Source organism: Tachysurus vachellii, chromosome 9 (genome assembly GCF_030014155.1).
Source record: "Tachysurus vachellii isolate PV-2020 chromosome 9, HZAU_Pvac_v1, whole genome shotgun sequence".
In the NCBI taxonomy this organism is placed as follows: Eukaryota; Metazoa; Chordata; class Actinopteri; order Siluriformes; family Bagridae; genus Tachysurus; species Tachysurus vachellii.
The window spans coordinates 5,603,523-5,627,277 of NC_083468.1; the positions used below are offsets into that span (position 1 = coordinate 5,603,523).

Sequence of the window (23,755 nt, forward strand, 5' to 3'; positions counted from 1 at the left end):
ATCTTATTTTATATATATTTCAAGATGTAGTTATTTATCCATTTGTAATGCTCAATTTGTAATAGGATTGGTATTAAGTAATCCATTGGATACATCATCACTATGTTTTCAATCAAGATGATGGAGTTGATGACTAGCTAAGTTTGAAGACAGCAGAATTTAAAATGATTCAAAGCATTAGGCTATTTCAGAACCTTATTGCCAGTGTTTGATAACCAATCTCACACCCATTCCAGCCAGAGACCCCATAGAAGCTATGTATTTTTTTTTTATTACTTTTGCTGCATTTACACAGTTGGGAGACATCCAAGTGCTTTTTAAGTAGAGGTCTGCATATTACACACTATTGGGAATTATTACTATCATGACCTCTCCTGCAATTACTGTTTCCACCTTAGTTGTCTAATGTTAAGTAAATGAAGCTAGAATGCCCGGTATTTATTTAGGGCAATCCATGCATCATAATCAAATTCTACTCTGTGCATGCAGCAACAAATGTGCAAAAATCCATAATCATTAAAAGGAGAAAAGCTAGAGTTTAAACCATGAAACAAAGCGAAGCCGGGCTCTGACATAACTCATGATAAGACTTCACAATGAAACACCGAAACTGCAGGGTATATGTATAAAAACCAATTAAATGCTAAAAGCAAACAGGTGAAAACAAATGATAACAGACCAATCACGGGGCAGGGCTAGACCAAAACAAAACAAACACACAACAAATATAGCTCATGGACAGTGAACGCTAAGCAGAACTGCACCAAGAAGTGAGGCTTTGTGATCAGTAAGTGCTACGTCTCTAAGTATAAACAGATTAATAATTATTTAAATTAGGCCATCCTTAAAAATATTCTTGATTGCCGTAACCCGACCGACCCTGTCAATTTCCAACCGACTTGCCGGTTGTAAATTTGCGTTAAGACTGACCTTTTTTTTTTTTTACAAAAATTACTAATTACAATAAAAATTACTAATACAAAAGCAATAAAATAATATTAACGGGTTTGGGCACCATAATACATCTAAAAAATTCATTAAAACCGCTCGACACCGAAAAACTGTGCCCAGCATCAAAATAAGGTTTGCAATGAAGCGCCCGAAGGCACGGGTTGAAGACCCAGTCAGTGACGTCACGATATGCTAATTTGTTTAAAGTCATACTTTTTTTTTACAGTGAAAAATATAAACCTACCTACCTACCCTTTTTTTTTTTACTGTTACTGCAAACCAAAATATTTTTAAGGATGGCCTTACTGTGATACAAACCAGTTACTCATGAATGAATGCAAGCAGTATTTATGTCACACAGTGCCAGTCAGGGTCACGCTAAAACCCATTTAGAGTGAACTTAGTAGACAAGGAGAGTTAGGAAAGCAACAAAAACAGTAAAACATGGTTTGTATGGGTGTTTATTTAAGTGCTTGGTGAATAGTTGAGTCTTCTGTTTTAGTTTTGAGACAGCCAGTGACTCAGCGGTTCGGACAGCCAAGGGAAATTCACTCCACCACTTCAGAGTACTGAGAAGTATCTTCTTATTTATATATTTTTTTTAAATATCTTAAAGGATGTTCATGATAGAGGCTCGAAGGGAGCATCCTACACTGCATCCCACACCAGAAATTCAATAACATAGATCTTACTTTATTTCTACATTATTTAAATATGCTGTTCAAGATTAAAAGCAACCCACAATAAAGGTGAAGTCGTTTAAAAAACTTTTAATAAAAACATTCCCTTAAAAAAACCTTTTGCCACTGAATCGATAATATCCATCGTTTTTGTCTTTTATCTTTCCTTATGAGATACTGTGAAATGTATTAAGATTTGACCTTTCACAACATGTTCATTTCAGCCAGCACCATTTAAGATACCTCTACTTGATGTGTTTTCACACACAAATTACAAAATTATTTAAAAATGTCTTCAGAATGTTGCAACAAAGGTGAACAGAAACTAAACTAGTGAACTGGCATTAAGCTTAGATTGAGAGCTTTCATTAAAGAATTCAACAAATATAAAACAAGCATTGGTCCAGAAAAGACATGACTAATACTGTAGTTATTCATTTGATAAACAACATGAGTAATATAATATGTATGGAGTTGCAAGATGTCCATCAGCTGAATAAGTATGTCGACGTTGCATAAATCCGTCCTGCTCTACTTTGTAAGCTAGTTTATCAAAATCATAGCAACAGTTACAATTCGTTCATGTCATTAACTATTGCGCATGTGCTTAGAGCCGATTTATATCAGAAATATATCATAAAAGAAATATGTAGTAGAAATATAATTAGATAAAATAATATGATTTCAGGGGAAAGCACGGTGGCTTAGAGGTTAGCACGTTTGCCTCACACCTCCAGGGTTGGGGTTCGATTCCCGCCTCCGCCTTGTGTGTGTGGAGTTTGCATGTTCTCCCCGTGCCTCGGGGGTTTCCTCCGGGTACTCCGGTTTCCTCCCCCGGTCCAAAGACATGCATGGGAGGTTGATTGGCATCTCTGGAAAATTGTCCGTAGTGTGTGATTGCGTGAGTGAATGAGAGTGTGTGTGTGCCCTGTGATGGGTTGGCACTCCGTCCAGGGTGTGTCCTGCCTTGATGCCCGATGACGTCTGAGATAGGCACAGGCTCCCCATGACCTGAGAATACTTTGGATAAGCGGTAGAAAATGAATGAATGAATGAATATGATTTCAGCATGCACACAAATTACTAGCCAAACAATGGGTGAAAAAAAGATGACTGTTACTTTTTTTCAGATAGAAATGGATGACAAGACAGATGTCTTTTTATTACAGAAGTAAAAGTTGCAACGTAGCACATAACAGGAAGATAGCAGTTTTAAATTGTTCATACCACCATCCTGGGCTTCAGTCATTAAACATATAGGAATGTGCTAAATATTCCTCCAAAAAAACTATTTTATATGATTGATAACCAATCATCCTTGTGATTATCCAGTCATGCATTTGTTTTTTGCCTCAGAGCCACTGTAGATGGCATATTTATTTCAGATTTTATTCCACACAGTAATTTTGAAAGATGTTGAGCTGTCCTCAGAGGATAGATACTTCAACTACATATGTGGGTTTCAGGTTGGAGAGATTAGTCTGTGGGCTTATCCATTTGTTTCTTGCTGCTCCAACATATAAAGCTTGTGTACTGGTCTTTTAGTTTTGCTTTATGTTGTGTCCTCAGTGTTGCGTAAGATGTCTGATGGTCTGCTCAGTATTCACAGGAGGTGGATGTCAAATCTACCTTAAGTAAGGTTTCCTAAATTCTGGCTTCCATGTGTACGTTCATCTGCTGGCTGAAGAAATGAATACCATTCTTCAGTTTCCTTGGAGACTTTTCCATGCATCTAATAGGAAGATTTCTCCAGCTGTAATTGGTGATGCCTCATGTTCTCCAACTGAATGTCAAGCTGAATGTGCACAGCAGCATGAGCAATATCATTTCACTCTATATGTATATGCTACCAATCTCGGTAGTTAACTCTTCTTTCTTTATCAAATCCTTCTTTGCCAAATGAACATTCTAATGTACATACAATTGGATTTAAATTAACACTGTAGATGATAAAGTATCACCAAATATAAGGTCAACTTCGGTGGTGTTCATTTGATACTGAGGCATTTTGCCGTGTAGGTTTCACATAAAAGTGAGAAGAGCTCAGTGTCAGCATTCTTTGCTTTCACAAAGTAAATGTAGAAGGTCAAAGCTCAGAGCCTCCACCATGTAATTTGTGATGGTGCACCACTTGGGAACCTGAATTATCTATTTAATCCATCAATTTTCTGAACTGCTTAAGAGCCTACACAGTTACACAGGGAACCTGGATTTTATCCCAGGGTACTTAGGGCAGAAGGCAGGACACAGCTATACTCATTCACACACTATGGACAATTTAAAGATGCCTACAATGATTTTTTAGGGGGGAGAACATAAGGCAGGAATCAAACCATCTACCCAGACAAACTAAGTCACAGTTTCTCACATAATACATATTATCTATAATCCATGTTATTTAAAAATAGTAAGTGTATGCAGAGGGGGTAGCATTTCGGTCCTCTGATACTCCCTGCATCTTTTGCACAATTTTCTGGCCACAACCTTCCCCAGCATGAAGCCTGTAGTCTGATTGGCTCTTCTGTGTTTTCCCAAATTGTTTCCTCAAGTTTTTTTCTTTTCTTTTTGCAGGAAGTAATCACTGGATTCAAAAATCGTTCACAGATCCCATCTATTAAGGTTTTTAAAGGTTCTTCTTAGTGACCTTAGTGGTAAATAAACCACTACTTTTTGGTCATTTGCAATCAGTGAAATTGCCTTTTCTGTGAAAGTCTTGGCCACCTTTAGACCTTCTAAGAGAAGTTAGAGCTCTGGCTTGAAAGACTAGAAGCTACCTCCTCATATGATCATCCTGATCTAATGAAAAAATTCATAGGAATGAGAATAAGAGTGATTGTGTTGGATTAGATACAAATGAAATTCTTAGAAAAAGTTATAACCACTAATCCATTCTCCCTTAGCTATTCATCACTTCCTAATTTCTAAGAGTTGATGTTTGGCTTATAAGACTTATGAGTCATGAATCAATGTGAGTAGGCAAATAAGAAGGGTTTAAATTTGTCGTTCACTTTAAAGTCAGTTCTTATTGTGACTGACAACTCAACACAATTTTAACACATTTGGACTTTTATATCTATAATCTATAGATCTATATCTATATTTGGTATTATTTTAATTATGCAATATACTGGTATATACTTTTTGTACTATATATATATATATATATATATATATATATATATATATATATATATATATATATATATCTCACTGGTTACATTAAGCATTTCTATTATTGCTTATGAATGTGTATATGAAAGTGTATATTAATTAAATGGTCATATTTTATCAGTGTAGGTATTTTTATGTGTTTATTCTGTCTGTGTAGAGGCATGTGTGTGTTTCTAAGCTTCTCTGCTGAACACTTGCAGAAGCTTACTCTGCCAAAGGTCAGCCCTATTAAAGACAGCAGCGGGGCGGATCATCGTGTAATTACTAGCACTAACACCATTTACACTTTTGCTGCACTGGACAGATTAGCGATACCGTTCCTGCCTGCATTGATGCCTCAGCATCATTACTGTCATCTCCTGCACTTTACAGTCCCACTCCTGGAGAGCTAAGCGTGGCTCACTGTGGGCTGAAGAGGGCTAGATAGAGTGCGTTTGGTTGTTTAATATAATTGGGATGATGCACAGCCCCTGGAAGCCATAGTAGCGGTGACTGCAAGAGGAGTGTTGATGGATCTGCCAAGTGCATCTGTAAGAGTATGTATAGGAGGTCCACAGCTCTCCTGTCACACTCATACTCTGCTTGCACCCTGTTTTGCCTAAAATGCAGAGGAATGAGAGCTAGCATGATTGGGACCTAGTGCTTTAGGACGAAAATGCAATCTGGCATTTCTGGTTTTTATGCAAAGTGAACAAATTTGGGACATGTAACAAAAAAGAGAAACTATTTGGGTGTTAGATATGTGTGAAAGACAAAAATTAGATGTAGGTGTAGATGTGTGCGAATGTGAGCTGATAAATTCAGGTTAAAATGATTGTTATTCACAGAAGGTGCTCTGTGAATATTCATAGAGGTGTAAATATGCAAATTTGAACTGCAGGAGCAGTAGACTTTTCAGAGCACTGTATATAATTTAGGAATTCTCATCCAGAAATAACAAACATGCAGTCACACTGTATGCCTAAATCACCCTCTGTGCCACAAACTAGCTTTATTATGGTAAATTGAATCGGATTATAATATTCATAAGCAAAGCAATTATGATACAAAAGTGTATAATCAATGTGTAACCAACTAAGAGACGTGCAAGGGGCATCCGGCTTCATTTTTAAAGGATACCAGTTAATTACTAGTTAAGAAACATATAATAGTAGTGGACAAATATGAATGAAACACTTATTTTAAAAGTGTTAATAGCATCCTTGTGGTCACAGCGAGTTGGCTGTTTTTGAGAGATTGTTCCCAGTATGTGGGCTTGTGTTTATTTGATAGGAAATGCTCCCATTTGAGTGGTATTAACACCAAGCGCTATGCTAACCCGGTTGTTGTGTGCCATGCAGACTCTCTTGCTTTCACCTCTCATCCCTCTGGTAATGCATGCAGGTGCAGCAAGCCTTTGGCTAATGCGCAGTAAAGAATAATTGCTAGACAAGCACCTATCCGACACATCCTTTCTTTTAAAACCTGAACAACCTGCAATTACACAGCACTCAAGCGGTCACAACTATATTCTGCCCTGCCACTCCTTCCACTTGTCCGCCATTAAATGATACTTATCAGATGTCAATATGCACCACATTTCTGGTTAGCTTGAGAGTTGTTTTTTTTTTTTTTTCCAAGTCATTATGTGCATAAAAGGTGCCACTCTGGAACCCATGCTGGCTGAAGTGCCATATTTCGGTCATGGGTGAAGTGTTGCCTGTCTGTTTGTTTGGACACTTTTGCTTGACTTCAGCATGCTAGCACATGGGAGTGACTAAAACTCACACCTTATGCCTTGGTGTAAACTTGGTCTATGCCTTGGGCTAATGATGTAGAATTCAGAGGAAGTGGAGAACATGCCAGAATGCAAATATCACTTCTCATTTTCCTGTGTTCACTCTCCCTCAATCAGAGCTATGGAGAAAATCACACAGGCAGAATAGATATAAAAATACAGCAGTTTTTGGAGCTCAGACTGAGATTAGGAGCTAAACAGATCAAGAAAATGATTTCTACTGTACTACACAATGTGCAAATAAAACTCATACTGTATGCACACACACACACACACCTGCAGTAATATTCATTCCTGATCTTAAAGGTTTCCAAGAAGAGCAATTAGGCCATGTTTACTACTGAGTTGATTAAAATAGCACTTCATAACAGACAGAAAACTGGTGATAACCGGCTTATAGCTGAGAGGCAGATTGCTCAGAATAGGACAAAAGTATATTTTAGCTCTTTTTTTCGGGTTGCTAGTTAGAATGTAGTGCATGTTCCAAATTAGTTTACAGTCTCTGGATCTTATTCTAGATACATACAGTACATGGGAAAAGTGCAGCACTAGTTAATATAATTGGAATATAGTCTTGTCACATAGTTTAGTATCACCAATAACTATCACCAATAACATTTGAGTCCAAGAAATAACATGGACAATGACTAGGAAACAAAGCAAGGTATGAAACTCATCTTGTGTTCACATCCTATCAGAAATACTGTAATTAAAAAGATGATAGACTGGAGATTCTACTCTAAGCTGTTCATCTGCTCCGACTTTGACATTGTTGTTTCTGTAGTAAATGTCCCCGAAATGGATATACATTACACAGCCAATCGTATATTGGACATCTGAACATTCACACCCTTGTGTTTATTGAAAATCCAATTTAGTTTCACCTTTGCTGTTATAATAACCACCACTCATCTAGGAAGACACTAAATTTGGGAGCATGGGGTGCAGCCTGCACTTCACTTCATTCCAAAGGTGTTCATTGGGGTTGAGGTTAGTGTTCTTGGGGTTGAGGTTGCACAGGACATTCGAGTTCTACCACACCAATGCTGGCAAATCACATTTTCACAGACCTCAGTTTGTGCACAGGGGTGAACCTGTTTGGGACCCTACAGTTCAGTCAAGGGAAATCTTACACTACAGCATACAAAGAAAAAAAAACATTTGAGGAAGACCCTCATATGGATGTGATGGTATTGTCTACTATGCTATATTTTTTTTAAGCTTCTACCCCCCCTTGGGGAACCATAGATTCAGTGGAAAACTCTAAAGTATCCTGTTTCATTGTCAGCAGTAGAAGTAGAAGACATTAAGGACGTTATGCAATCTTAATTGTTGAAAGTTTTCTGTGAAGAGACAATTATTAAAAAAAAAAAAAACTCCAGTATCAGCACTTTGCAACAGTTAAAGTAAAATTAAAGCTGTAATTATTCTATAATTGCTATAACTAGAAGCAGCTCAAATTAAAGGTGGGGTGCACGATGTTTGAAAGCCAATGTTGACATTTGAAATCACCAAAACAAACACGCCCCTAAACCAAATGGGTGTCACCCCTGTTTTGATAGCTCCGCCCACACATACATACGTAACCCAGGCATTTATTACGGCGGCACCTGCTGGGGCGGCTGGCTGAGCGGATATTTTTATCAATAAATGAACTCAATGAGTAATACTATGGTAATACAAATGTGTTTTTGTAGTACTGTGTGTTGTACCGTGAAAGGTTTAGCTCTGTTTCACGCGGAAGAAGTTCAGTTCTCTCCAGCGCTGGAAAGCTGATCCTATATTAACACGGGTCCTGCTTCTTGTCTTATCGTAAGCCTTTTTTCGCTTTTCGTTTTTATCTGCCATGTCAGTGTTTCAACCGCTTTCGGCTGATGTCAGACATGCGCACTGAACACTCTGAACATATTGATAAGACACGCCCCTTTCTGCTCATTGGCTACACATTTGTTTTGTTTGTCGGCCCGGCTCAGTCTTCTGAAGCATTTCTCAAACATTCTGCACCCCACCTTTAATGATGCATATATTTAAAAACAAAAATGCAACCACTTGTAAATTCCTGTAGTATAAGTAGACTAAATCAATTCAGGTTGTGCTTTTAGAGGAAAACTTTTTTTCCCCATTTGTACTTTATGTTTTTAATATTGTTGATTATTTTCCTATAACAGCACACCATCGCCCGATGTAACAGTACTTCTGTGAAGTCTCTTTCATTAAAATATCTTATTATATCTAATAGGCCTTATCATTCATGCTTCCTTTCTTAAACTCACAGCTGAGCTAAACCTATGTTGCATATCTATAGTGTCTGAAACTACTTTGTAATTTGTTTAAAAAAAAAAAATACGTAGTTTTGTACGTAGTTTTGTCTGAATTGTAACTTGCTTTAACCTCTGAATCTCCCAGGCAGTGATCTACATACCTTTTCTATTAGTTTCACTGTACTTACTTATTAATTCATAGCAGTCACTTGATAATATGCACTAAAATGAATAACTGAATAATAAGCTTGGTTCCACAGAATTTTAAAGACTTTTTAGCTTAATGTTCCAGGTTAAATATAGTATATTTGATGTAACTGAATTATTTTATTTCTTTTTTTAAAATTCACAATTATCCAAAACCAGACCTTGTTATTCTAGTTCCCATCCTTCTGGATCTTCTGCCAGTAAAAATTGTAAACATCAAACCTAGCTTTGTTGCCTTAGGATTAACATTTTATGTGGAAAACTTTGCAAATGGTCCATTCAATAGGCCATCCTCAAGAGCCAGTATCTACAATTAAGCATGCACGTGTCCGGGTTGATGTTAACGTATATATGACTATATTAAGTATTTAGATGGCTGGAATGCTTTCTACATACTCAGGCTGTTGGGTTTCAAAGAGTCTTATACTCACCTCCACCTGTACCTCTCTGAATCATTAATGCATGCAGCCGTTATGGGCAAAAAATAGAAAACAGAAGAGCATATAAAGTAGGCTTAAGTAAATTCTATTGACATCTACAGTGAAAGAGTATGGAGCTATATGTACTAAAAGTAATCCCTCGCTTTGCTTATTGAATGATGCAATTCAGTTCTGTCCCTATTTCCAGCTCAGCTAAATGTCTAGGAATCTCACAAGCAAGTGAAAATATTGATTTATTATATTGATTTCATATGATAATATTACAGTAAACAAAATCAAACATAGTTAGACCTATTTCTTTCCTAATTTTAAGTCTGAAATATAAATATAAATCTCTCTCGGTTATAAATCTTTATATAAAAATCTCTCTAAATATAAAAATCTACGATCCCTTCCAGAACTTTTTGATTTGTAATTCAGTATTTCTTTTTACTGTAGACAGAAATTTGATATTTGTAAATATTAGGGTTAAAGATCAAAAGATGAATATGTGCAGAGAGTTTAGAATTTCAGCTTTTATTTCTTGTGAATTTTATATTAGTCCACCCAATTTTTAGGTGACCAAAATATTGAACCATGTGACTGACCTGGTACCCAGGTGTGCTCTGTTAGACCGATTTTAGCCTTCAATTTCACCTAGCATTAGCATTTGTTGTTAATAAAAAGATAAGCCATCCTGAAGATCAGTGAGCTTTCTATTGAAGAAATGCAAGCCATTTTGGAGCTTGAAAAGAGGGGAAATAAAATGGAGGCATTGCAGAAACATTAGGCAAAGCCAGTACAATCATTGGACTATCCTGCAAAAGATAGAATCCTCTGGTGACTGCCAAGGAAAACAATAACACCTGATGAAGATTTGCTGTGTGAAGTCTATTAAGAGAAAACCCCAAAACAACAGTCAGAGACATCAACAACAACCTGCACATGGCAGGGATAAGAGTATAGCAATACTATATACCATACCACAATGAACCACTTATTCATTCATTCATTCATTTTCTACCGCTTTATCCGAACTTCTCGGGTCACGGGGAGCCTGTGCCTATCTCAGGCGTCATCGGGCATCAAGGCAGGATACACTCTGGACGGAGTGCCAACCCATCACAGGGCACACACACACTCTCATTCACTCACACAATCACACACTACGGACAATTTTCCAGAGATGCCAATCAACCTACCATGCATGTCTTTGGACAAACCACTTATCAGAGGTAAAAATCAGAAGACCAGAATTCACAAGTATACTGTATATATAGCCACAAAATTCTGAAACCAATTGTAACCAAATTGTGGAGGTTCGTTTTCCAAGGCCAAAGTGTGTGAAAAATAGTGGTGGTATTGCTTGGGTTTGCAAGGCTGATGCTGAAACAGGTTCACTAATCATTTAGATGATAGAACTCCTGATGGAAGCAGCAGAATCAACAAAATCATTCTGTCTGCCATGACAATGAATTTAGACAATGATCCAAAACATGCTGCCAACACAACAAAATGTGAAAGGTTTTTGACTGGCCAAGTCAATCCCAGACCTTAACCCAATTGAGTATCAGATCTCCTTCTTAAAAGGAGAAAGGGAGAAACCCCCTGAAAGAAAACATCTGAAATAGGGTGGGGTAATAGCCTGGAAATGCATCACGAAAAGAAAAAAAAAAACAATTTGGTGTTATCATTGAGTGCTTGATGCAGCTATTGGAAGCAATGGGTATGCAAACATACTAAATATATATAAAAAAAAACTACTAAATGTTTTTTATTTTATTGAAGTTAATTCAAGGCTTATCTCATCTTATACCTGTGCTCAGCCAAAAATTTAATAAAAAAGTTCTGTACTTTATGTTTAACACATTTAAAGAAATTTCAATTTCCCAAATGTCTTTGGTTTATAGTACAAACAAACAAATGCATTGGCTTTGCTGTTCCAACAGTTTCATAGGGGACCGTAATTACAGCTTTAACATATCAATGATTATGCATCTTTGTTAGATGACAACATATTGGAAATCTGTTTATTACTAGCTTTAGTTTATGTAGCACGTTCAACGTACAAATCCCAGGCAATGAGTTGTTACTATAGAAACAATAATGATGTGATTTGTTTGATTTACAGTCCGAATGACTGTCGGAGCTACTGGTAATCACATCCGAGAATCTGAGAATTCAACATCATTCTGTTGTATAATCAATTTTATGACACACCAATCCTTAGTACTAAATGTGAACATAGCAGGTGACTACACATAATGCGTCTTTGTTTATCCATCTTATCCCGACATACTGTGGTTGACTCACCAACGCACACTGGGATGGAAGATGGCAGGTGCAGAAACCTGGCAGAGGAAGTGGAGAAGTGTTATGCTGCTCTTGCTGGAAGAGGAGGAGCACTGAGTGTCTCTTGCGTATTGATATGTGAGGCACATCTTTTTGCTCCATCACATTTCAGACAACGTTCTACAAATATGTGCTTGTATAAGGCTGATGCAACACTCCTCTGAGCAGAGAGTAGAGGAAAAGAGAAAACTAAAAAGACATACCTTTCCTTAGTTAGTTGTGTGGATAATAGCTGTTTCTCAGGGGTGGCCATGACTTTGTGTGTAATAGAGAGTGGGGGCTTAAGCTCGCCTAGCTGCATCACCACTTCCTTTCACTCAAACACTCACATTCCAACTCCTATTCCTTTCCCTGCCATTTCAACTTTTCCACACACGAAGCCCATAGCTCGATGTTTCCCCCTGCTGACTGAGAGGTGTAAAATAGCTCCGCTCTTTCCTCCTCCACTGCAGATGGCATATCCCTTTCATCTCTCCTTACACAGCTTACTGATATTTGTTGAAGACGTGCACTGGCTGTGAAAATAATTACATTTATGTGCTTTTGTTCAAAAGTTATTAATGTGGAAGTATATGCACAAACAATAAAGGGTCACAAATCAGATATTCATTAGCATTGGCAGTGAGTGTTAGCATAAAATAATTACTCATATTCACGCAGCTGGTGCAACGATCTCACTGTATCATATATAAATTTGATGGAGGCAGGGGTGGTGTCATATATTCTTACTGTGATGTGGTGTAGGGCAATTAAGTTTAGCATGCTGGCAGCTCTGGTACAACCTCCCTATATCTAACACGCACACACACTCCTCTTTTCTACTCTGCAGTTCCTGACTGCATACATTACAGTAAGGAGTGGCAGTATGTTTTTGTATAACACAAGAATGCATTAAGTGATTCCAAGCATGACATACATTACTTTTCCTGGGTATCAGCACTGGGGATTGTACACATTATCTTTAAATCCTGCACTCATCTGAGTTTGCTTGTGGCAGTTTGTAAATTTGTAATCCAATGGTCCAAGTATCTGTGAGATTAAGTAATTAGATTGCTTCTGTATGCCTTAAAACAGATGCAAAATATAGTAAGTAATTAAAAAGTCAATTTAGATAGCTCAATGAAGACAAACAATCTATACACTGTCGTGGGGCAGTGTATTAACTGATTCTCAACAGTGTGTCATAACATATATATCTAAAACATATCAATGACCACCTAAATTCATTTTAAATTGAGATAGGGCTTGAGTCTATTGATCTAATGAACTTCAAAAAGCATAAATCATTATTAAAATTAGTTATCTGGCAAGTTGACAGTCATTTTTACATGTAGTTGGCAGTCTTAAGATGTATTTTTGCCTGTCTGTTGAGTGTCTACATTGTACAATGTGTTTTGGCTCAGAATTTGGGTCTCTACTCTTCCCTCGGGTGTATGTCTGTGTGTGAGAGAGCGGCAGCGAGAGAAATACAGAGTGTGTACTTCACATGCATGCTAAAACCTCTTTCTCTGTGTTGGTTCTCTTCTGATTTTGCAGGAGTGCAGCCATGGAACGAGTGCTCTTGTGCCTGTCTCTGTTGGTGCTGCCCATTGCAGCTATGCTGTGCCCAAAGCGTTGCACCTGTCAGAATCTCCTCCCCTCCTACACAGTTCTTTGTGCCAAGACAGGCCTGCTCTTCGTGCCGCCCAACATTGACCGGCAAACGGCCGAGCTTCGGCTCATGGACAACTTCATTACCACGCTCAGACACCGTGACTTTGCCAACATGAGCAGCCTCATCCACCTGACTCTGTCTCGCAACACTATCAGCCTCATTCTGCCCTATGCCTTTGCCGACCTGCAGGAGCTTCATGCGCTGCACCTTGATGGCAACCGGCTGACGGCGCTGGATGACACACACCTGCAAGGCCTGGTTAATCTACGCCACCTAATCCTTGCCAATAACCAGCTGCAACACATTTCCCACGGAGCCTTCCAAGACTTCCTAGAGACTCTCGAGGATCTGGATCTGTCCTATAACAACCTGGTTAATGTCCCATGGGACACCATAGCTCTTCTTGTCAGTGTCAATACACTTAGCTTGGATCACAACCTTATCGAGTTTGTGCCTGAGGGCATTTTTTCCAACTTGCACAAGCTAGCAAGGCTGGATATGACCTCCAACAAGCTGAAGAAGATTCCTCCAGACCCACTATTCCTGCGTATACCAGTTTATGCTAAAACAAAGGGCTCACCACTAACCGCGCTGGTTCTGAGCTTTGGTGGAAATCCACTGCACTGCAACTGTGAGCTGGTTTGGCTGAGGAGACTGACACGGGAGGACGACCTTGAGACATGCGCCTCTCCTAAAGAACTAGCTGGAAAGTATTTCTGGACTATACGTGAGGAGGAATTTGTGTGTGAGCCGCCCATGATCACACGGCACACTTCTAAGATGTTTGTAATGGAGGGTCAAGAGGTGAGCTTGAGATGCAGGTCTGTGGGGGATCCTGAACCTACAACACACTGGGTGAGTCCGGATGGCAAACTGATTGCGAACACATCTAGAACAACGGCTTATGAGAACGGATCTCTTGACATCCTTACAGCTACAGTGAAAGATTCAGGTGTGTTTACTTGTATAGCGTCTAACGCAGCTGGAGAGGCCACGGCCCCTGTGGAACTTGTGGTGAACCCCTCTCCACATTATGACCCTAAACTTGAACCTGAACCAGGACCCTCAGACATGCCCACCTCCATCAAGTCAAACAGCAGTGGGGGGCAGACACGAGTGGAACAGCGGGTCAGCGTGACTGAGATAACAGCTACATCGGTCACTATCCGCTGGCCTTCACAAAGCCATATCCCTGGGGTTCGAATGTACCAGATCCAATACAACAGCACCACGGATGAAATCCTCATTTACAGGTTAGTGTGACTTGCCTTTCTGATTTATTATTTACAACACCAGATGGTAATATTTTTTGGAATTGAATCTCTGCAGGGATCACTGTGCGACATTTACTGCATCTGTCAGAGTTCACAGAATCCACAGATCTTTCCTGTCTTACACATGATCAGCTAAGACTAAGGTTTCAGATAAGTATCTTACTCCGAATAAGAATATTCCTATTATGGCTGGTTTGTAGTTTTTTAAGCAAGTGTCAGATGAAAGATGTACAATTCCTTGTAGTCTATCTGATTGGCATGTGGCATGTGTTGTGGAAAGAAATTCTCTTTATTTAAGTATATTAATGTTAATGCTAGCAGTTGTTATTCAGAAGATACCTGGCATAAGATGAAGACTTGTTATTATTGTTCTTTAAAGTATCTGCTTCTTGGATCATCCTGGATATCCTGCAACATTGGAATGAACATTTTAGTTCATTTTAGTTACATATCCAAAGGGGATAACTAAAAAAACATCCAAACCTGTTAATGAGACAATTCAAATGATTTTATTTTGCAACAATTAGGCAGTTTTCAACACATAGAGGATGATTTATCATGTTACTCTTGTGAGAGAATGTGTGCAATCATACATATTCAGAAATCACTAGTGGAAGGAAAGTGTAATTGCATGGGATGGGATTATGAGGAGATCCCATCCCACACAGTGTCTGTCAGTCAAGTCTTTCAGCCAAAGATGAGGTGTTGCTTGAAGATTTGCCACTTATAGTTTTGTGCAAGGAAAGTGTTTTACAGGATCACAGGAACCTATTTGCTGAGAGTGAGAACTGGTACAGTCGATTCGGTTTACCCAGTGTAATTTTAGTTGATCTCTGCCAGCAACTCAACCCACTTTTTGAGAGGCCAAACAAAATGTTGCAGCAGCATGGAAGCAATGTTCTTTTTTTTTTTTTTTTTTTTTTCTTACAATTTAAACATGTTATATTTCTATTTGCAGACATTTCTATGTGTAAGGGTGCGTGTGTCTGTGCATAAGCAGAGTAGTTTTGATTGTGTATGATTTATCAACGTCCATTATGTATAGCTCTACATAGGTGTATATGATAAATGTAATATATTTTTCCTGTAATAAATCTGGCTCTGCATACTCTGACAAATAATGCCCAATTATTTACAAAAAAAAAAGACCTAATAAATATGCAAATGCAATTTTTTACCCCATGGGCAAGTTGGCAGGTGTTAATTTTATGCTATTAGAATTAAAGTAATGTATAATTTTACAGTGCACCTTAAAACATGTATCTTTTATCAGTTTTATAGATAAACTATCCCAGGTAAGTAAAGGTACAATGGACATATTGTTTATACCTCAAAGATTTGTATCATACTGTATATTATGGGAAATCATCTTTTTCACAAGCCACATGATAATAAAGTTAATGGTTTCTAGTTGATAAACAGTTAATGTATGACACTAATACTATATTCAGAAGGTAATGCATAATGGCAATAAATGTGGTCTAATGGTTCACCATATTGGTAAATTTCCATTTGGTTGGTGCATTTAGCTTATTATTCATTTCCAATGTACCATCATAGCTCATCAAACTGTAATGACTTTTCTTCAGAAATAGCTTTCTAAAGTTGATATTCTTCTATTTCATTAATAAATTGATTCTCCATTTAGCTTGTAGGAGAATAGGCCTGGTGTTGGCTTTTTTCTATTTATTTTAGACAGAACCTTCCGAATCAATGCAAACGACCTTAAATGAAGGCCGACTGCATGGCGACACAACAATATGATGAAAGAGCGTTTGCAAAGGAATGATCCAGTAGATATATTTCTATATGTGTCCATTCCCATTGGAGCTCTGAGATCTGGATTTGTACAAGGACAATCAAGAAACATGATGAGTCTCATCATTTACATACAGATGAAGGGAAGAACACATTAAAAGTGACTACGGTATGATCAAGTTTGCACATGACAAAGGAAAAAAGAATGACCTAAAAACCAAGGCAAAACCGCAGGCTTACTTCTTTAAAGCCAAACTTTCCCATTTCTCCTTTGCTTTGTACTCATTATTTTTGAACCACACACAGGGGAAGGAAATAAAAACACGCGCTGTAAATTAACTGTTTATTCTCACCAGTTACAACCAGCCATGATTTATACCACGTTCAAAAATGTGTATGCACTTTGCTTTCTCAGTGACTGAAAAAGAAATCACTAGTTTCATCTGTCTCTCATGGCCTTAAGGTGTTTTTCCAGATATTTTGATTGTTTTTTCTTTCCAGAATTTTTTTGCCATGTAAAGTGGCTACAATAATTTTTCCATTTTTTTAATATTCAGCAGTGGTCCTTTCATCGCTGTCTCTTGTGATTTCTCATTGAAATCATCTGTAAGGAATAATTCATTTCTGCCACGTCTCCATGGACAGATTAAGAGCATAAAAAAATCCACACCAAAATCAATTTGTTGTTAATTATAAAAAAAAAAAAAAAAAAAAAAAAAAAAAACCAAGAAAGTAGTTTGGTTTTTGATGATAGCAAAAAAGAAATAAAAATATTGCTCATCAATTAAATATACATTTAAATACTGCTCCATTAAATATGGCTCCATCATGGAAGATGCTGAGAATATAACTGAAGAGGAGAATGACTAAACTTGATGTTTGGGTCAAGATAAAGAATTATGGAAAGGAACTGGGGAGGAATAAGTTTAGGTTCGTGTGACCTGTTGGAAAAGAAGAAAGTTAAAGCATGAATGCAGATAAGACTGTGGTGTTCATAGGCAAAGCTTTTAAAAGATGGTGGGATTGATAGAAGCAAGGGTGGAGAAGATTGGTGAGATTATAGATGATAAATTAAGAAATAATAACAGACGGCAGAGTATAATGTAGGTGTTTGTAATCCATAGAATCTTTTTTTTTCCCGGTACTGATGACTGGAAGAAAGATTCCGAGTGATAGTTTCAGGCAGTGTTTGAAGTCAGAAGCAAATGTCAGGGATCCTGTGGATACATGAGGTATATGATAGAGTTGTGTGTTGGTGGAGGGTTAGAGCTGTCTGGTTTAAAGAGGAATGGTGCTGGCTGAAGTGTGAAGGTGATGAATGACGAATTCAGCAGAAGGGAAGTTAGAGGTGGTGATGATTAGGTGGGCTTGTCAGAAAATGCTACGCTCAGTTGTCAACTGTCAACATTTGAAAGCCTCCCACCATTAATTTTTCTCCATCTTCTTCCCCTATGTGCTGTGAACAGGTAATTAAATGGCACGACTTCCAGCACATGATGATAGAACGGCACATTTCTGACATATACCAAAAGTAGCAGGCTTTGTCTGACCCCATGACAACCCCTTCTTGATGCATTTGGTGACAGATCAGTGGCAGGCTGAGCACCTTGGTATCTGAAATGGAGGGAAGAATAACTTATATGTCCATCAACTTCTGTGCTAAAGCTTCTGCAGCCATCACACTGCAGGTTTAGCGTATCACCTCATTAGAATGTGACCTTCAGAGAACAAGACAGTTTGAAAACCAAGGTATGTTTAAATTCTGTTCAGTCTACTTGCAAACCACAAAAAGGGCATAATGTGTAGTTAGGCTAAAGTGGATGGGGATTATGTGGAAGTAATAACGCGGTAAACTGTACAAATCATAACACAGTACATTTTAATGCATTCCTTATTCTTTAACTGAAAAAATTGAGCTAAGATGAGAACACTATCTGAAATATTAGTAATTTGACATGCTGGGAAGGTGGGCGGAGATTTCATAGGCTGTCGCTTAATACTGCAGAGTTCAAAACACCTACTCAACTGTCAGTCATTCCAGAATCATATGCTAATTAGACCAGTACCAGTTTTTATTGGGGGAAAAAACCAAGACTGCTCTTTTTGGTGTATTTTAGCATACAGTGATGAGTAAATCTGATTCATTCAGCACTATTTCCACTTTACTGTACTCAAACAAATTTTAATTTAATATGCAAAAACTGCTTCAAGTGCTTTTTCTTCTTGCTTGAGAACAACCTGATTGCTCTGACTTGTACATTGAGACATTAGAAAAGCGTACTGTCCTGGATGCTGCAAAAAATATTTAGCACATATTTATGTACTACATACTGTACGCGGTCTTTGACATTTCCTTATGCTAATTTTGCTTCCTTTTTATTGGCTGTATTTGACTGTTAAGAGCAAGTATCTACAGTATGTGCTCTATTGCACACACTGCTGTTGTGACCACTTTAAATGATGATGCATGTCAAATGAAAATGAAATGTGTGATATGCGACCTTGTTTGCACCAACCATTAAACAGTAGTGCCTCCTGTATGCAGGATTACCTTCACTGTCAGGTTAAGCCAACACACACACACACACACGCACGCACATATACACACAGCCAGGGTAAGCTGGTCTTCATTGTATCGGGCCAGTACACCAGGTCCTGCGGCTGTTATTCTGATAAATAGAAATGAAGCACCGGTGGTAAAGGCCAGACAGAATCTGTCCCTCTCTCTGAATAATGCATGACTCAGACAACCCTAAACTAACCTGCTGCAGAGCTTTCATTATATTTACATGCAGACACAGTTCACAAAAGTGTGCTATAATATGGAGGTCAAAATTAATTTCAGCAAAAGTTGTAGGGTCAGTTGTTCACCTGTTATGGTCACGTGTTAACCTTACCCGTCCTCTACATATCCAATATTGTCTTCTAAAATATGATCATACTTTATTTTGAAGCACATTCACATTAGTGAGCATCAGGCAACCATTCATTCATCTTTACTAAGCGCTGGTCAGGTTCATTGTGTATCCAAGGATCAATGGACACGAGCCAGAAATATACCCTGGATGAGATGTCAGTCAGTCTCAGTGCATTATGCACACTTATCCAAACCTCAGAGAAAACAGTCGACTTACTAGTTTTTTTTTTTTTTTTTGGAGGTGAACCTGGAGGACCCACAAAGACACATTCAGAGTTCATTCACATTGAGAACAGTCAACACAGTAACCCAAGCACAGGATCGAACTAGGAACCCTGGATTCTTTCACACTGCCAGTGATTTTTGAATTGATTCTTGCTGCACTGCTTCAATGATAGCACACAGCAATAGCCATCTACAAAGGCAGAATCGTTTTCAGTGAAGTAAATACCATAGTTTTCCTAGTTATAAATAACAATAAATATCTCTGCTAAAGAGAAAGGAATAAGGTACCATCTCTGTGGTGCCTTGTTCTCTTATAATGGCAACAAAAACAATGACCACTAAGATCCAATCAATCAGGGCAGAGTTGTGAAGAACTTTAGTGGGAGAGAGAGCGTTCAGTGTGTCACTCACTCTGTTGTTGTAACAATGATGTTTATACTGCAATGCCTTTAGGGAACAATCCAGAACAATTATGTTCTCTGTCTTTTTAGAAAACATCCCATCTTGCACTAGCATTAAGGCTAGAAGGCACATGTTTTTTGTGCGTATTGCTATGGAGAGAGCACAAATTGTAAAAAAAAATAAAAAAAGGCTATATTTGTTTGGATTACAAATTTCAAGTAGATTTCAGTAGCTTGAGCTAACTTCTTCTAAATTTCGTGAACACTTATGTTAGCTAGATTATCCAAAAATGCTTCCCCAAGCTATAAATCTCAACACCGCCCATTTCAACTTTTTAATGAGAACAAAAGATTGATAAAATTTTAGCTTTTGTTTAAATTGCAGTTTGGACTGCTTTTATTTTGGGCCTCTCTCCACCCCATCTCTTCCCTAATTGCCTCTTCCATCTAACCCTCTATTAGTCTATTTCCACCCTTGTGTTCCTTTGTCTTGGTGAAAAGTCTAATTTCTTGATTTCTTTGGCATTTGACTCTTATAGAGCTTCCTAATTTTAACCCATGCTCATGTTTTATTGTTGCTTATGCCAATGATTTACGGATTTCCCAAATAAACAATATGCTGAATATTTGCACTTGCGTGGTATCGATAACACTGTTTAACCAGCACTTCCCATTATACTCCAACAGTTGCTTTGCTCTTTTACAAAATCTTTTTGTTCCCATACATCAACTTTTTGTCATTTTACATATTGCATTGCAATAATAAAATATATTAAAAATACCATACAAAAAACACATATATATATAAATAAAACAATGTTCAAGGATAACCTAGTAGGACCTTGTTTTTGATGTATTAATAAGACAAAGTAGGAGTAAAATCAGTGTAAGCAAGAGAAGAAACATGACTTTAGTTACTAACAGTCTCTTATTATCATTATTTATGTTTAAGTGGCACCTGTGCTATTAGGGGAACAGCAGTGTTCTTTTCCTTTCCCTTTCAGTCTGCAGTGTGGCCAATTAGGCATCGACTGCTCAAAACAACTGCTTTCATTTTTTTTCTCTAACTCATCTTGCCGTTCATTTAGGAAGCATGATCAATACTGCCAATCTTACAGAGAGTCATATAAATTGCACAAAAGTAATTCAATTGAACTGATTGTTGATTGCTGTGTTTAACTATTTTTATATATTTGTACACCAATACATATAATCAATAACATAGTTTTTTGCTTTGTCCTAACTCTACCCATCTTTCAAATTTCTTTCTCTTAGGATGATTCCAGCCTCGTACAAGTTGTTCCAGCTGAGTGATCTGGCCTCTGCGCGAGACTACGATCTCTGTGTCTTAGCCGTTTACGATGATGGAGTCACTGCACTCACGGCCACACGCCTCGTCGGCTGCGTGTCATTCAGCACTGAGCGTGAGTACCACCACTGCCGCTCACTCCATGATCAGTTCCTGGGAGGCACTATGATCATTGTCATTGGAGGCATCATCGTGGCCTCGGTTCTCGTCTTCATTTTCATCCTGCTAATGAAGTACAAGCTGCACAGCCAGCATTACAAGCAAAAGGCAGAGCGCGTCAGCAACGTCTGCTCACAGACCAACGGTGGCCAGCAAGGAGCGGCATCCAACCCTCCACCACCCCGATCATCATCTTCCTCTGCTTCAGCAAATAAACCATCCATGCTTCTCAGTCAGGAGAGACCAGAGAGTTATGGTGCTCAGGAGGGAGGCTATGGGGCACTTAAAGGCACCACAGTGGTGGACTTAAATCCAGAATACGGCAAGTCAGTCAAAGAAGAAGATTCAGTATCGCAATAACACAGGGTCAAATCCCATCACCCACCCTCTCCTCCTCCTTCCCATCTTCTGCTTATTTTTTTTATCTCCTGCTGGGGTGTCTCTGCCTTACTGAGGATTTCCTCATTTCCAAGGTAAGATGATGTTTGTCTGTGATTTGTTTGCAAAACATTAGCATCAGAGTAAGGATTTTTTTATTATTATTCTTGCAATTAAACCTATTCCGATTGCCAGAGATTTGTTGTACAAAAAAATAATATCCTTGATACTACCAGGGAATTAACAATAAATGCAGCATTCAACAAAGAATGGATTGCAAAACAGGTCCTCTTTAGAGTTACAAAGACTACAATCCCAGTCAGCAGGCATGCTAACTATGCTAGCAATCTCTGATGCAAATAGTGATCTAATAAATAATTTGAATATGCTGTTAGATTATAGTTTTTAAGTAGAATATAAAAGGATTTTCTAGCCTTCTACTATCCTTGAGGTAATCTAACAAAAAAGCAAGCTAGTTTTGTAAGTAAATTTTGTATTTTGTGAATGTAAACGACGAAACACAACATGGAGTTCTACGAAGTTATGTTTTTGAACTCGCGCGTGATGGAAATCACAGATTTTCTTTGAGGACAGCGAGAGTAAATTTGTATCGACAACAGTTACTGGTTTTGTTGAAGGTAATCGAAGAGCAGTTAGCTTTCGAGCCGAACAACACAATTGGGAACTACAAGTGCTGTTAAATTGTATTGGCTAAAAGTACTGATGCTTGAAAAATGAGGTGATCAGCTGACTATCTCATTAATCATGAAGCCTTAAGGTTGAGTGTGGTAGCATCTCTTGGTGATAACATGAGAAGTGTGTGCTGCATTTTACATTTACATAAGACAGAGGACAAGAGGACAGATATGACCTGTTATATTATTTCAAATTTTTATGTGGCCCAAAAGCTGAAGGTTTAAAATGCTATAGCAGGTTGCTTCTGTTGGAGGAATTTCCAGCTACATTTTAGACTACATGAGCAGCATAGCAAAGCTGGAGAGTTTCTCTCTTTTTAATTTGCTCTCCAAATGTAGACACATGCTTCAGTAGACCCATGAATATTTTTCTTCTTTGTAAAGGTAATGAGACCTCAATCAATATTTGTAATAATTGCTGTTCATTATTAATATTACAATAAAAAAAAATGAATAGAAAGGAAGTTTGCTAGGCACCTTCACATACCGGCCTTTCTTTGTTATGATTATGGCTGCTGGGGAATAACAAGCATTTTCTTTGCAAATGGTTAGCAATGTGAGTTAGTATATGCATGAAGCAGGGGGTGTATTTGAATAAGCTTTACATTGCAGCATTACAGCTCCACAATGAAAATGATGAAAATCCCTTCATTTGAGCTGCTGCTGTTGCGGCTGCTGTTGCGGCTGCTGTGGATGCTGCTGCCTCGGCCCCCGCCTACACATCTAAGTGCTTGTGGGAATAAGCAATCATGATAAAAATCACAAATCTCTCACAGCACATAAACGCATAAAGAGAACTAGGGAGGATGGTGAGAAATAAGTTTCCCACTTGGCTTGCCACTCGTCCTCATGCTGGGTTCTCTCCTTCTTTCTGGGAAACCAATTAACAGTCCCCTGACCACCCAAGAGACATTTATATATATATATATATATATATATATATATATATATATATATATATATATATATATATATATATATATATATATTATTTTTTTTTATTTTTTTTTTTTTTAGTTGTAGCTTTGGTGCCTTTAAGAGATTATTCTCCTCCACATCTGCACTGCTTGAGCTTGAAAGGAGCTCTGAGTATGTCTGCATGGGTGGGTTTGCATTTGCTCTTCTTAGGTTTAAGAAAGGATAATGGCTGTTAGCTGAGTCTTTTGA

At 38.0% G+C, this 23,755-nt stretch overlaps 1 protein-coding gene across 2 annotated transcripts in view; it reads left to right on the forward strand.

Annotated features, from left to right (window-relative positions):
- The window catches only part of si:cabz01090165.1 (uncharacterized protein LOC100333421 homolog), a 159,783-nt gene that overhangs the window by 133,058 nt on the left and 2,970 nt on the right, over window positions 1–23,755 (forward strand). For both annotated transcript variants that reach the window (XM_060877461.1, XM_060877462.1), the window contains exons 3-4: window positions 13,355–14,725; window positions 21,323–21,988. In XM_060877461.1, the coding sequence (XP_060733444.1) occupies window positions 13,365–14,725; window positions 21,323–21,875 (1,914 nt within the window). In that variant the 5' untranslated portion in view covers window positions 13,355–13,364 and the 3' untranslated portion in view covers window positions 21,876–21,988. The remainder of the gene's footprint in view (window positions 1–13,354; window positions 14,726–21,322; window positions 21,989–23,755) is intronic.